Source organism: Taurulus bubalis (genome assembly GCF_910589615.1).
Source record: "Taurulus bubalis genome assembly, chromosome: 14".
In the NCBI taxonomy this organism is placed as follows: Eukaryota; Metazoa; Chordata; class Actinopteri; order Perciformes; family Cottidae; genus Taurulus; species Taurulus bubalis.
In genome coordinates, this window is record NC_136602.1 from 17,469,488 (window position 1) to 17,485,539 (window position 16,052).

The 16,052-nt window shown below is 39.1% G+C and overlaps 1 protein-coding gene across 1 annotated transcript in view; it reads right to left on the reverse strand.

The window, feature by feature from the left end:
* macrod2 (mono-ADP ribosylhydrolase 2) overlaps positions 1-8,650 on the reverse strand; it is a 417,061-nt gene extending 408,411 nt beyond the window's left edge. The window contains exons 1-3 of the mRNA XM_079229872.1: positions 8,553-8,650; positions 2,659-2,760; positions 570-683 (exon numbers count right to left, since the gene is read on the reverse strand). Of these exons, the coding sequence (XP_079085998.1) occupies positions 570-683; positions 2,659-2,760; positions 8,553-8,589 (253 nt within the window). The 5' untranslated portion in view covers positions 8,590-8,650. The remainder of the gene's footprint in view (positions 1-569; positions 684-2,658; positions 2,761-8,552) is intronic.
* Positions 8,651-16,052: the final 7,402 nt, after the last annotated feature.

Below are 16,052 nucleotides of genomic sequence, written 5' to 3' on the forward strand. Positions count from 1 at the left end.
TGCAGGAGCAACAGTTAAAGCAATCCTTCAGCACCGCAGACTGTGTATAGGTTGTGAGCAGACTGAAAAAAAATTAAATAACATCAGATATTTCTTTTTCAAAGATTTTTGCTACCAACTCTCCCTGATCTTCTTTTTGAGGAACAAATCTTTACTTCACTGAAGCAATGGATATGGCACTGCTAATACTCATAGCACACATATGACACATTCGTGACAAATGAGATGATTATCATTTCTGACCAAATCAGAATGAATTCAGTCCATAACCTTGTGTTTCACTGGCACACAGTAGGAGAAAGAGCTGGAACTGGAACTACAAGTTGAGTAAGAAAAGGTCAGAACGTAATCTAGTCACGGTGTTGCAGCATATGGAAGGTCAGATCAAGGAGAGCAGATGTTCAATTTAACATTCGCCTCAATCACTCATCACTTGTGCAATGCCTATAGAACCAGCACTTTCTGAGTCTGAACAGTAGAGGGCAGCCAAGGACAATTTAATAGCAGAGGTGCCTTCCAGCAGCAAACACTATCCAACAGCTCCCAAAAGTCAAAGGGCAGATCCTTACCGGCATTGACGATGGCATCCACCTCCAAGAGCGTAATATCTCCTTTGTAAAGAGATACTTTATCACTCAGCCCTTCTCCGCCTGTCAGCTCATCCCCTTCCTCTTTGTCATTGGCTGAAATAAAACAATAAAAGAATACAACTCCTTGCCCAAAAAAGAAGATCAAAATATTGAGATGTCTCTCAATAAATACAAACATTATTTGTTTTTAGTGTTTGACATAAACACTCAATTTGAATTCAGAATTAGCACACTCATTTATATTCCTTCCTTCTTCTATATATATTTTCCATGTAAAAACTTAAAAATGTGTGATGCAATGTGTGGTAAATTCTATGAACTGGTATATTCTGTGGATAACAAGAAAATGAAAGTTCAGGCATGACAATGTTGTATACATCTAAGAGTTGAGTAAATACATGTTAATAACAAGGAGCTGTGAATCAGCAGTTCTGTTTCGTAGTGGTTCTTAAGAAGAATACATCAGCTAAGAGCCTCCCAAACGCCCATTAAAAGTTATTATACCTAGTTTAATTTAATGCAGAGAAAAACACCACAGCAGATGTGTGCAAATCACCAAGCACAGGTTCTTTTTTAAGTTCCTGTCTTGTCAATTTCCTATGTCTCTTATGTTTTAAGATGGTTTCATGTGATTTTTGTGTTTTTTTTTCCCATGTAAAGCAACAGACTGTAGCACTGTGCCCAAGACAAGTTTCCCCTCCGATTCAATAAAGTTTACGCAATCTATCTCTATCACTCCTAAATAGGTTCACATTCTACCTCACTTCACCAAACATCAATTGTAGTCTGTGTCAGTGACAAATTGCCGCCACCATAAACCACTGTGTGAGCTTCTCGCTTGCATTCATCATTCAACCTCATTTTTTCTATCACCTCCCTGCAGCATTAAGTTCAGAGCACTTATATTCCATGTCAAGCTAACTGCACTGACAACTTTATATAATAGTCTTCTATGTAACTATAATGTTACCTGTATTTATGCTATCCCATAATTTCATTATTTTTATTGAAGCATGTTATTTAAAACATGTTATTTACTTAAACAACATACCATTAATAAGAGACATTTTTTTGTATTATTAGTTGTGACTTGAATGCGTGTGCAAGAATAATGTAAGTACTTTTAAAATTTAAGCCCTAAACTAACACAGTGGTTTAAATAATATAAATGTATAAATAAATATTTGTTTGCCAAGTACCGCTAAAGCAAAACATATTTGGTAGGGGGGAAAAAAGCCTAAAGAGGTCATTTAAGGCCTATAATACGGCGCACCATCGGTGTCTAATTTACTAAGCAACACACCTGCAGTTGAAAAATACTTAAATGTCTATGACAGTTCTCTTTGGGCTCTGTTCTCACTTTGTTTTTTGTTTTTTTACCAAGTGAAACCCACACATACATTTTCTTGATTTGTGCCTGTAATTCATTCTGGAAACTGGCTTCCCGGGTCACACTGAATAAACAGAATTATTGACCTGATTCAGTTTGCTGCGGCAGTTTGATAGCTGTTAACGATTGCATTGAAAATAGGAATATTTAATATAAAATGTGGTTTATCAATCTTACATTTACATTTTGTATTGAAGTTATTATAGTATCATCATATTAGAAATGACTGGTGTGCATGAGTGATATTTTTGAATATTTAAAAGAAATCTCGATTACCCCTGCAGTACTCCAAAGTACCCCTATTTGAGAAACAAGTGGTTTGTGACTTAATTAGTTTCTGTCACGGTTAGCATTAACATATTTTCAATTTAGAAGTATGTTTTTCTTAGTTTTCTTCATTGATTTGTATCTATACATGCCCCTAAAATAGCACTTACCTTTAATTTAACTTTAGATGCAAAAGGTTTAGGCTATGTTCTCAAAGAAATTAGAAAGCATTGGAGGCTTGCTGAACAAAAAGACATGTCTGATTTTTGACTAACATTAGCAAATCCACCTAAAAACAGTGAGGTAGCCACCAGCATTATTGCACAATAATAGGTGGGCTGTGTGCCGTTATGTGTCAGCTTATTGTTGCTGAATGTCTTGAGTTGGGTGTCGCTGATAAGTCTCTCTTACGTCTATTTTCCTCTCCCCAGGATGAGATCTTGTCCAAAGATACAAAATCTTGACGGCGATACTCCTTGCGTCTCTCCTCCCGATCTAGACGGAGCAGTCTCTCTGTGGAGGAAAGACACCATACATTAAACAAGAATGAAGCCGGTCCCATTAAAGAATAAGAGATAAAGAGGGATATAGACTTGGTACAAGCATAGACTGTCAATAGCAAATACAACATTGGTTTTAAGTGAGAGACACAATCTCACTTAAATCTTTGCATTTATTATTTTATCAATATCCTCACAACCTGTCTTCCAGTGTCTACCCATAGTTGCAGTAGACAGATATTAGACAATTGCTAGTCCTGCACCAACTGAGGACGGCCTCTGACCAGACTCATCCTCCACCGCTCACCTGGTAATGCCATTATCATCATTATCATGATCATCATCATCACCATCATCATCAGTCATGTCCCACTCCTCACAGCTCCACACCTCCATGGCTCTCTAAACTGACTATGAAAAATGGGGATCCTTAATAAAATGATAATTATTCATGTGATCCTGCGTCATGCATTAATATCCGCTTTTGGATTGCATGGTAAAAGTGCAGGATCAGCAATGAAAGAGCACCCCTGGAGCTGGTAGGGTCTTACTCAAACACACTGCAGTAGTGTAGCTGCTTGCCATTCAAGATGTTTGAAAACAAGTATGCAGTCCACCCCACTCAATACATCAGGGGTTCTCAGCCTTGTGTCATAGAGACCCAAAACAATGCAGGCTCGCGTTTAAATCGGACACCTCACCACCATCTGATTTCACTAATTAGTCCCTCTTCTGTGGTTGTGAGGGTGATAATTAGTAAACTGACTGTAATGAAAATGTGCATATGTCTCCATGGCTCTCAGATGGGAACCACTACACTATGCAACCGTGTTGCCTCAGCTTCATTGCACTGTGAACTGTTTGTCCTACCTTGCTCAAGCTCTGTGCTGCTCTGTCCCTGAAGGAAGTCTTATGGGACTTTATAATCTATAGGCCCTTTTCACAGCAGCCATTTTTACATGAGCATTGTAGGGTAAACATGTGTTATTTCTAACATTAATTATGGAACTGTTCCATTTAGGTGGACCAAGGCCTGGTATTGTGTATGCAGGCTCACTGGAAAAGGCTAAGACCATAGACGGTAGATAAGAAGTGAACGTAGTCATCGTGATGTCACCCATTGGTTTGTGGACTGCCGTCTTGAAGTCTTGAGTCCGACGATTTGGGCATCATCATCTTGGAATATGGCCGTCGCCAACATGGCTTTTTTGCAACCGATGAACAGAAGTTACCATATTTCTAATGTGGAGGAGTGACTTTGAGACGCCGTTAGCAGCAGCGACCTGTCAATCACAGTAAGCCTGCTCGAAAGCATACTTTATGGTCTATTTTACTCTAAATGGGACCATAATTTACTAAATGAACATCATGCTGTATTGATAAAGACTTGAAACTAGCAATTGAGACCATAAACTCATGTTAACAATGTTTACTGAGGTAATAAATCAAGTGAGAAGTTGTGTCTTTTCTCATACACTTCTATACAAGCCGACTTCTTTTTGCAACCAGAGGAGTCGCCCCCTGCTGGTCAGTAGAGAGAATGGCTTCACTTGACAGGACCGGAGGTATTGGACAATAATTAATTTGACTAATTACAATTGTGTTTACCTTGCTATGACATGTCAAAATGGCTGTTGTGTAAAAAATGGCCTATAGCTTGCAAAAGAACTTAAATGAGAAAAGGTTTGTGATGCATCTACTGTACATGGAGAAAATTACTTTGACATAAAAAAAAAAAAATTTAAATTAAGTTGGTTAACAATTGTTAACAATTCTCAATACTAAGTGATAAAGCTCTTCACATAGTTGCACAAGTAAATAAAAAAAAAAACAAGTAAATCAAAAGACTTTTCATATCTTAAAACACAAAATGCATTCAATGACAACATCTTTTGAATTAATTCCCTGTGATCTCAGTGAAAAACTAAGTGAAAAACTAAGTACAAAAAGTAAAAATTAGTGCAATTTACGAAACTCTGCTTCATTTAAAAAAAAAAAATAAGTGAGTAGTGATGTATATTGAACACACCTGTTGTTCTGGTACAAGGGTTGATTCTGAGATAACTTGTTTTGGTTGCATTAGTGCATTTTGGATGCAAGCGTCATATTAGACTCGTTCGAGATGAGCCATTTCTGCGCAGAATCGATCGGCGATCGTTGCGCAATGCATGCCGGTTAGATTTGTGTCCGACTTGATCCCGACTTGCTCTGACGTCATGCACACGTGGTCAACGATAATCCCACGAGATCAAGGCGGCTGCCGATTTTAGAGTCAGACGCCGCAGTAGCTCTCCACCAACTGTGTGGCCCAGTGCATGATGGGAAGCGCCTGGCTGTCTCCACATCAGAGATCTGATTGGCTCTTAGATCTGACAGCAAACACCACATGTTGTAGAAAATCCTTATTTTATGTGTAGCTGTAATACTTAACGTTTGATTCTTGACTATTGGTCTCAGGTTTAATAGATATATAGTATATATATATATCGTGAATATTTTCAGTCTCAAAATGGAAACAAGCCTAGACATTTCATTAAAAAACATGTGTAAAATAGAAATTTTCTGTGATATTGTTATCTGCTTTTTACTTAGACTAGAAAAGTCTTCAGGCTATGGTTCCATTGTGTTTTCCAGTTCATAAGTCCCATTTATAGTTATCTACAGGCATCTATTTGCAAAGAAATGTCCAGGCGGAAATAAAAAACGTATACTTGTGTGTTCAAACTTATATAACTCAGTGTCAGCCGCACTTAAAGTGATTCTGACTATTGAGGGAAAAAAGCTTCAGATTGGTACCTTTCAAAAGAGACCAAGACCATGCATTGACTCCAAATATTTCAAGTACAGCTTCCAATTTACTTTGGGTATTTCGGCAAATTTTACAGGAACGTTAAGAGGTTAATCTAAAAACACACCCTGTGTGTGTGGTTAATAATACGAAATCTTATTTATTTTAACACATATCTAAACCAGTAGTAATGTATTTCACAGGCAGACATAAAAAGAACAAAGGATGCAGCTACACACACATTTCTACATAACTTTATATTTATAAACACATATGAAGAAATCCAAACGTTATCTGTAAACTACAAGTTTTCTGTGACTTCCTGTGTATACTTTGAAGGCAGCTGAAAACTGTCCGACTTGATTGCAGTTTCTTGTGAACGCCTCCTGCTGCGGCCGCCTGCTCTCGTCTGGATTCCAGGCGAGGCGCCGCTCGAACGAACGAGCCTATTAACTGTCGTTCCTTAGTTGCATGGTGCTAAAGAGAACTGTGAACAGTTTTGTAAGTGTACTCAGTATAGAGAAATGCAGTAAAAAAAAAAATACTACTAGTTACCTAAGCTTCTTGTTATTTGTTTGTGGGTTTTACAACAAATCCCAAAATGACAGACTGACATTAGAAACATCACAGAGCTGCTGCTAATTAACTTTTGTACAGCGGTATCACTCTTTGGTCCTCACAGCTTGTGTTCTCATGTTCATCTAAATGACTGTAAAAGAGCCCCAACTTACTACTGTACCTCCAGAAAACACTGGGCTGCTCTGCAAAACAAGCTTCATCCTAATTGCTTGCTTCACTGTAAAATCTCTGCCAAATAAATACCCGAGTGCACACAGTGTGTGTACTTTGGTCAATTAAAACACCCCCTCGCTAAAACTGGATGGGATATGACACTAAACAAAAGCCTCCTCAGTTTACTAAAATTGTCTCTTTCCAACAGAATGTTGAGGTCGAGGCTTTGATGCTTTGCATATAATGATACCAAACACCATGGGAACTTTGATGAGACTATTTTGGTAAGATACACAAGGATCCTCAAGTCATCCTTTGGCAACATCCTGCTGTAGGTCAGGCTACAATTAAAAAGGTATTTCCGCAGTGGGGGATATCCATTCTATTCCTTGTGTTGCTGTGATGCGTTTTCTCTCCCTCTTGCCCACTCCTGTCATTCCCAAGGCTGCTTTTATTCTACATGGATGAATAAAAAGGCAGTTCTTAGGTTGTGCACACAGCAAAGCTCTCTGGACAACGCTAAAGAGCTTTGTCACTCTGCTGAACTTGTAGTTGTTGAAGAATCCCAAAGCTTAGTTTAGATGCCATAAGAATAGGATGGGCTCAAAATGAGCTTTATTGACAAAATGAGTAACACGCTTGTCTTACTGGAGTTGATGTGCCCTATGATTTTTGTGATAATAAAACAAAAGGAGGTGTGATTGCCTGTCACATTAGATATCATTTTCTGAGGTATTTTAATACCATTAAAATGAATGTTTCATGTTTCCTTATTTAGTTCCTTTTGTTAACGAAAGTTCATGTCTGGCATGCACTTGCCCAATTTAAAATATGGTTGATTTTACCAACACAATTACAATAATCTATCTTTGCTATGGTACTACATTTCCCACAGCCTAGCCATAGGTCAAAACACTATTTAAAAAAATAACCACAATAAATCCCTTAAGTTTCTGAATTTCTTTCACATTTTGACTTGCCTTGATCTCCTCTTAACGCAATTTGAGCTGCACAGTGTATGCTCAGAATACAAAATCTGATTTGCTTTGATGTTCACTCCATGCTACTACCTGCTCAAACTGGAAATGTCTGGCCAAGATTAATTATTACCTTTGCTTCGAGAATTTAAATGACCATGGTAAAGACTTTCCCATGCACTAAAAAAAAATTAGGCACGAGTCAACAGGCTTGAAGGCGGACACTGACTGAGCTGCAGTACTTTTATAAGAAAAAGTATAGAGACCGTAAAATTCCAATAATTAACTCCCCAACAATATCAGCGATGATGACAAACTATTCTTCTTCTTCTTTCAGTTATTAATTGAGGTCACATCCATTCTCAACAGAGACCAGAGCTGGAAATGTGTCTGTCAATCTGATACAAAGAGGAATACAGTGTAAGTCACATACAGCAGAATACACCTTGGCATTACAGAGCAGCATACAGCATATCAATTATGATGGCTCCATTCCATTTGGTGTTTATCAGCCTCAGGGACCTTGTATTGTGCATGCTTACTCAGTAACATAGACTAACGGGATGGAGCCACTAATCACTAATTAACGTGATTGGTTACACCTGTGCTTTACCTGAGCCGTAACAACGTCTACCATGAATATAATAACTTCTGAATATAGCCAGGGTTAGTATGTCTTTCTCGGCCCCTTTTTGAGCACAACAGGTCGAGCCTGTAGCCTACATGTCTCTGAAACTGACCGCGCTTGACAGCCAAAATAAGCGCGTTTCATACCTCGCGTCATTCGCAACTTTCACCGCGCGTTCGAGACCGAGAGAACCCGTCGTTGTTGTTGTGAATAAACCACGTTTGAAACTATTAGACACTCCGTTCCTTTGTTTTACTACGGCCGGTCTGCTGTTCGGCTGACGGGATATTTAGCAGCAGAAGGTTGTTTGCAACTCGGGGAGCCTCTGTTGGCGTATCACACAGGTGTAAAGGCAGGATGTGATAGTTAGGGGGTGCTCGGACAGGTACATTGGGGCTCGGCAACAAAAGGAATCTGCGGAAGGCTTAAACGGAAGCTAATAAGCATGCAATATAGGTGAATAGTGTTGTTGCGAATGTCAAACATGCATTACGAAAGCGAAACCGAGGCGCAACATCCTTATAACATCTGCACAGCCAGCGCGTGGGCTTAGCGTGCAGCCCACAGAGGAAAGTGCCTGTTGTCACAGCATTGCGTCTGTCAATCTTCTGGCGTGGTTGAATGCATGCTGTCTGCCATTGAGATGATGATAGCCTCATTCTCCCCAAAACAAGCCTTACCTTTCTCAGTCTTCCAGTCCTTTTTCTTTTTGCTCATGCTGCCGGAATGGGTTGACTTCGAATGGTTGTTTTTTGACGGTCGCAACCCCAGGCTCACAGTGAATAGTGCTCCGGGGAAAAAACTGAAACGCAAAGTGAAACAGCCTCTGGACGGTTGTCTCACCTGTGAAGCTGTCAAAATTTCTATGGATCTCAGTCGGCTCAACCTACCGTGGTTGCGCCGTAAATTATGTGTACGAATACTGGCTAAATGATTGGGCGTCGAAAACCGGGAAGTGAGCGCGCGATTGGTCCGGATAGCGAGTCAGTCAGCGCAGGTCCACGCGCTGGGGAGGCATGGTAGGTTGTTTCCGGTGCTTCATCCGACTGCTGTGCAAAGTGTTTGGCTAGTAACGCCGGGCCACTCGGATGCAAACTGCAGTAAGGAGTCTACTAGGACTCCCTGCAAGTAAACTTGGGGCGGAAACAGTCGTGTAAATTATAAATGCGTGTGTGTGTGTGTGTGTGTGTGTGTGTGTGTGTGTGTGTGTGTGTGTGTGTGTGTGTGTGTGTAAATAACAAATACAATATATTTATTAGATAGTCCTTTATTAGTCCCGCAGTGGGATTACAGCAGCAAACAGGGTAAAGTTCACACAAGAGACATAGTAAAAATCAAAACAAGTAATATAAATAATAAACTGTAAAAAATTGTAATAAAACAGTAACAATCAACACTACATAACTATTATTATTCATAACTACATTGTGTGTATGTGTATATATATATATATATATATATATATATATATGTGTGTGTGTTTTTGTGTAAGCCTTGACTGTAATTGTTTGGATCATAGCAACAGTTTTAATGATAGTTTTGGCCAATAGTATCAGGAGTAACTATTACTATGTGACTGTAATAATTGCCTTCAAACAGACAAAACAACACTGATGCATAGTAACCTGCTCTTGTTTGTGGCAGAGGAAATTATCTTGCAGGATAAACCAGATCGGACCAGTGAGTCCGGCTGTCATATGCAAGAGGCTGGTTCCAGAGACCACCGTCTGTCATCTGTTGTGTGTTAGCTCTGCTCTGGTCCAGACCCATCTGCTCCTGAGACCGCTGACATTATCCGAGAGTGGAAAATATCTTTCATCCAAGCTTCACACTGATCGAAATTTTTTAAAGTACGGCTTATTTTCAGCAGTTTTTTGTTTTCAGAAATACATTTATAACATTAACAGTGAATTTACAGTATAGGTGTAAGCCGTTCCATTTAATTATATCTAAAACTAATATTACAAAGTGCAAAGGATTTGTATTTCCCATTTCAGTCAAATTAAAGATCTTTATCTCATTGAGCTGCTGCCCTTTTTATGAAAGTAAGACAATATAATCAGCTTTCACATCTGGCACATGAATTTATAATTTGTCCTTGTAATAGCTTAATTAGTTTCCACTCTAATATGGATTTATAAAATATAAAATACTAGATCAGTGTCTGTCTGATATTAAACCAAATTGGGACATAGATAGAACTTCCCAAGCCACAGCTTTTGGAATAGCAGATTAAAGTGTCTGCCCTATATTTAAATATAAAGATGAGATTTGAATGTAGTGACCGTTGCCGTTTTCCGTCTGTACTAGTCAAACCAAACCACTAGATGTCGATCTTGCATCATTATAAGCAACAATACACTCAAAGTGATACCGTTTAGAAACTGAGACAAGCAATAAGTAAGTCAGAGTTGGCCTTACATACAATATATAGAAACAGGTTTGTGATTTTTAAACTAACCTCATGAAGATTTCCAGATATTTCACTGAGGCATTTGGGGATTGCTCTTATTAATCTTGCTCTAAATATTCTCATATGCGCTCTCTGATATCTGAGGGAAGCATATTTAGAAGAAGACTGGTTCAAAACACCTTTGTCAGCAAGCCTCCCACCCTGCTGTCTGTGTGAAAGATACTAAATGCAAAGTGTGTGGCCTTGATCTCTGACCTTTTATTTAGACCTTTCAATAAAGCATCATATATTTATATTTGGCTTGAGCGGAAGTGACATCCTCGAGCATTTCTGTTTACGCTAACTGCTTGTTAAACTATTATGCTATACTGAAATACACTCAACTACGCTATAGCTTTAGTTATGAGATTGAAGCCTCTTGGCATCCATAGTCCACTCACACATGTGTTTTCACTTATGTTGCCTGATTAAACTTCTTTGTGTTGGCATGCACAACCACATCTCCCTCACTCTCCTGTTTGCTGTAATGTTGCACTGGTTAGGGCGAGACAACTTATACTTGTCATTCTCATCGGTCCATAGAGTGTTGTGACATCCTGTTATTTCAAGCTCTGTCCACCTGACTAGAAGTCCAATCAGCCAGAGTAATTGAAAGCACCTGTGAAGGTGTGAAGGGCCTGAAAGCATTAATTAATGTTGCGTTATGGATTCCAGGGATCATGATAAATGGGGATTTGTTTTTGTTTTTGTCACCAATCACAAATTAACAAACAATGTAACTGTAGACTGGGCAGGTTTTCTCATTGTTTTAGGGTGATCTAAAATAACGACATTCATGTGTCTCGTATTTGCTAGATACACAATGTGATCATTGTGTAATGCAGACAGCACAATGTCTGATGAGCAGCAACAAGATAAAACGTGGCTGGCTGTTCCCAGTGACTATAGTTGATTGTGCAGGGCAGAATCTGGATAGTCCACATTTACTCCAAAGGATCTATTTGTGTAAGACTGCGTAGGCAATTGTTATCGCCATGGTTACAGCACAAGGAGATTAAGCCAGTGGCTGTACCTACAAGTCACTGGCAAGAACATTGCATCATCTAATCTCTTGTTGGCTTGATACGTATGTGTTTCATATCCCACTTATTATAATCGCAGTAACGTAATTACAGCAAGGAACACAATTATCTACAGAGAAAAATGCTCAAAATGTACCCATAACTTAAAGTGAGCCAAGGGGCTAAAGGAATCATAATTATGTCAATTGTTGTTTACGTGTTCTTGTGTCAATATCCGTAAGTCCTTTGATGGTGTTTTTGTGCCTATCTGGTTTGGGTTATATCATCATGTCTGTTCTCAGTCGGTGCTTAATGATAAAACACATGATTTGTTTAGTACGGTCATAGCTCATGCATATTGCTGAAGACTAAATACCTCTACTCTGTGGGGGGGCTCCATGTGTTCAATTGGCCCTCGAGGCTTTCAGTGGAGGCCTTGAATTATTTACTGTTTTCATATCTTGCCAATGACAATGAAAGGGCCTCTCACTGAAAGCCTCCGATAAGGTTTGACAGTGTGAATCCGTAGAGTGCATGTTAAAGCCTGTCGGGTCTGTAAAGGTGATTTCTTGGAAAGGAAACAATTCCTCAGCCAATTGCACACACACAATTACAAAAATATATACTTTGGAAAATAGTTCTAATGTACAGTCATTAGCGTTGGAAATATTGTGGCAGCGCTCCCACACTGTCAGAGAACCTTTCCTGTGAGTGCTGTCTTTGACCCAATGCCAACCATGAACATGAAAACACTATAGTTTGGTGGTTTGTGTGGGTCCTTTTCAACCTTCTCAATCAAACAGTCGTCTACCCTATCATCCATTGTGTCCTGTCTTATATTAGGCTCATCTGGTCCACAGATGTAAGAGGCGGCTTGCTATTCTGACGAAAGGAGCCAGAACCCTCTGAAGTACCCTGGTACAGACTAGCTCAATCGGGCAGTCTACCATGAATCGGATGCAAACCTCGTCACTTCCATTATGCTTGTTTGCGTTTTTAGCATCTACTGTACTGTAGTACACAGGAAAAACACTTGACTTGAATAATTGCTTCAGTTTCAACAGTAAATTGTTGCACTATTTGGTTATATAGGCCAATTAGTATTTTCATATTATATTCCTGTCCCATAAATATGACTTGGAAAAAAAATGGACAAAGCTTTCATCGTTACTCATGGCTGCTCCTTTAATGTATGAAAAACCCTCAGAACAGGTATGAACCTTTCTTTTTAAAACGCCTCCTGTGTTCAGCTTCAGGCTGTATTATCTCAGAATTCGAGATTATAGCCTTATCTTTCATCTCTGACAGTATTTCTTATCTGTGGCTTTGGCAACTGTTTCATTCATGACTACAACCATTTTTTTTCTCTTTCAGATCACAATCACCTGTCGTCTGTAATCCAGCTGCAAGAGCAATTTGTCCTGTGATGCATTGTGATGCACTAATGTGAATTTAGTGGTTTACTGAGTGGGACTTGGTTTAGTCTCCAGCCTTAGAATGGGTTTGGGGTTGGATATAAAAAAACATCACACTGTGAGTACTCTTTTCCTGCAGGATTCCTGTGGGTTGTAGCTTTGGCAGAATGTGTTGCTACGGCTCCCTCTGTTTATTTTACTGTATTTGATAAAGCCCCCATCCAGCATGTCTCTTCACACCAGAGTCCCTGCTTTCTGCCTGCTCAAAGCTGCAGGAATTCCTTCCTGATCGCTGGCTGAACCCAAGTTGAATAGATTTAGTGTGGATAGATGTTCAACATGTTCAGATGTTCAAAGCACATATGCACTCAAAGTGATCCAAACTGTTATGGCTTTTTAGTATCAACAGTTTTATTTGCAGGATAAGTCTTACTTACACAATGTTGATCTGTTCCTTTTGATCGCAGCACAATAATCTGTATAAATATGAATCTATGATGTTTTTAACTTTGCTTATTCCTTTTTTAATTTTGTTTTATTGAAAACAAAAAACTAAAGCATATGCAGAAATAAAGAAACCTCTTTAATATTATATTGCAGGCAAATCAAGATCATGTGTCTGTGCACATATTTACAGTGCAGCATCACCAAGTAAGCCTTCAGCGTGTCTGCCAGGGGATGATAGAGCAGAATATTTTAGGAGAGATGAAAGTCTTCAAAATGCAATCACACAAACTATATTGCTCACTCTTAGCGCTGCAGAGGTCTTGGATTCCTGACCTCTGTTTTTCTGCTTTGACCTTCAATCCCTGCCACGACAACACAAAAACCCAATGCTTCAACAGCAGCCTGCCCATCATAGCTAAAATAGTATTTCATGTTTATGGTTCTAACTTTCAAGTATACTCAGGAGGCCTCTTCTTGTACCATCTTAGAATATCAGGTTATATATAGCACTATAAAAGGAAAATGTTGATTCATTTGATTAAACCAAAAAGCCTGTGCGGGTGTGAATCTGTCTCAAGATGAAGACATTAAAAAGGCCTCAAATGAATCACGTCTGTGTATTCATGACACATCTATTAAAAGTGGACTCGCTGTTTTCCTCTGCACACCATCAACAACAGCCAGAAGACGTTTACAGAGAGATTTCATGGCATGCCACCCCTCTAAAGACACTCTGCCCACTAGTACCAGCTCGCTTTTCATTGATTGCTCAACGGCATCCTTTCATCTCTGATGATCTGATCCAAAGAAAGCAACATTACGCTGCACATTGTTATGAAAGATTGTGCTTGTTTCTCTCCACCCATACAACTTCTTAATGGACCATAAACACAAAAGCGCCTGTTTCAGACATATTGGTCTGGTATTGAATTTAGGGTTATGAGCTGAATACATACTTTTGTTTTAGTTTGTTGCATTTTGTTTGAATATCACACACTATGGACTAAGAATAAGCTTCCTTTTTATTACAGTCTCTGAGATAGGAAATATAATTACCTGAAGGTGTAACATAGGATGTCAGTGAAAGATCATTAGTTTACTCTATAATGAGTGTTTCTATGACTTCTCCTGAGGGAGCAATAATCTTAGCATATGCCCATCATTATTAAGAACTGTTATGCCTCATACTACCTTTGGTTCACTTCTTTTTACCAGACCATCATAACGTATTTCATACGTAGACAGAGGAAAGCTGCAAAGAGAAAAATGGCTGACGATTTATAACTGTATGCATGACTGGCATATAAACCTTTAGTTTAAAAGCTAATTGTTCTCACAAAGGCTGTATGTTTGTCTGTATCTTATATCATATGAAGTCCTTCCTCACACTGAGCCAAGAACTGAATGCTTTGCTTCAGGGTTTAATTATCAGTTGCCTGACAGACTCAGCACAGAATTCTCAAAATGGCCATATCTTTGGAAAAGCGCATCCTTTTCTTTTTCCTACCTCCCCACTGTTGCTCTGGTGAAAGCAAAGTGATTACTGTGGACTTGATTTGCAGTTGTGGGACCTAGACTTGTACTAAAAATATCTCTTGAGCGTACAGTGGTCTCTGATTAAAGGTTCTCATTGTCTAACATGACACACAATTTGAAATGTATCCAAGAATGTGCAGCAAAATTTGACGAAAGAAGAACGCTGTGACAATATCAGAATCAGTAATCATACAAACTGGTGCAAATGAGATTTAGTGATTAAAGAGAATTTGGCTCACAGAAAGTGTGACTCACAAAAGAGAGATGTGCCCAGTGACAAGCAGATGCCAGTGTTTTTGCTAGGGTAATTTTACTGCTTTTCTGGTGTGCTTTTCTTCTTTTAAAATAGTGTTAAACTGGGTTTTGTGGGAGACCACGTTTTGACCGCTTGTCAGTGTTGCAGACCAGGAGAGAGAGAGAGAGAGAGAGAGAGAGAGAGAGAGAGAGAGAGAGAGAGAGAGAGAGATGCCATGCAATACAGCTCCGTGGTCTAAGTTTACAATTCAAATCATCAACCAAGTTTAGAAAATGTTGTACCACCACATCAGAATCCAAGGCACAGAGCTTGTTTCTATTCTCATAATTTTTTGCTGACATTCAAAGTCAGTCAAGGAAAAATCGATTGTCGAGCATAAAAGGGCATACCATTTTCCTAACTGACAATAGTCAATAGTTTGCAGTCTTTTTGACATGCCAAAGTGGAAAAACACCCAAGTTTAATTTTTAGCATTAATGATACATGCATTCCAATTAGGTGAGTCAGTCTCAGAGTCTCGCAATATGAATATTGGCTCACTGGAACTGCTCCCAGGACACCTAAACGGAGCTGAGCTGCGTTACGGAAATTAGCTGGACCTGTGCATTTCCTGCCAGATGAAATCTCTGCTGTGAAAAAGGTGGAAGGTGTGTTTTAAGTAAACTTGTGTGGCTGGCATCACTGAACACATGAACCACAATGGTATTATTGTATGTGTTGTCAAATGTTTCATCAATGATGAAGTTAGAGGGATTTACAAATATCCCCTCTTCCAATCAAACTTTAACATAAACTTTGCAGAACCCACTCTATGACCTATACAGTTAGATATCATGCTGGACTCGCCTCCACTTTGGAATTATACGTATTGCTCCTGACTATTTATCAGGTGATGTCAGTGCATAAACTGATTCTGATAAAAAGGTGAAACTAGCTGGTGTAAAAATATTTTTCATGAATGTTTCCATGCAGTGAGCACCACTAACACATACTGATATCTACACACATATCTCAAAACCTGGGCATATAAAACCAAAAATCGACATAACTCC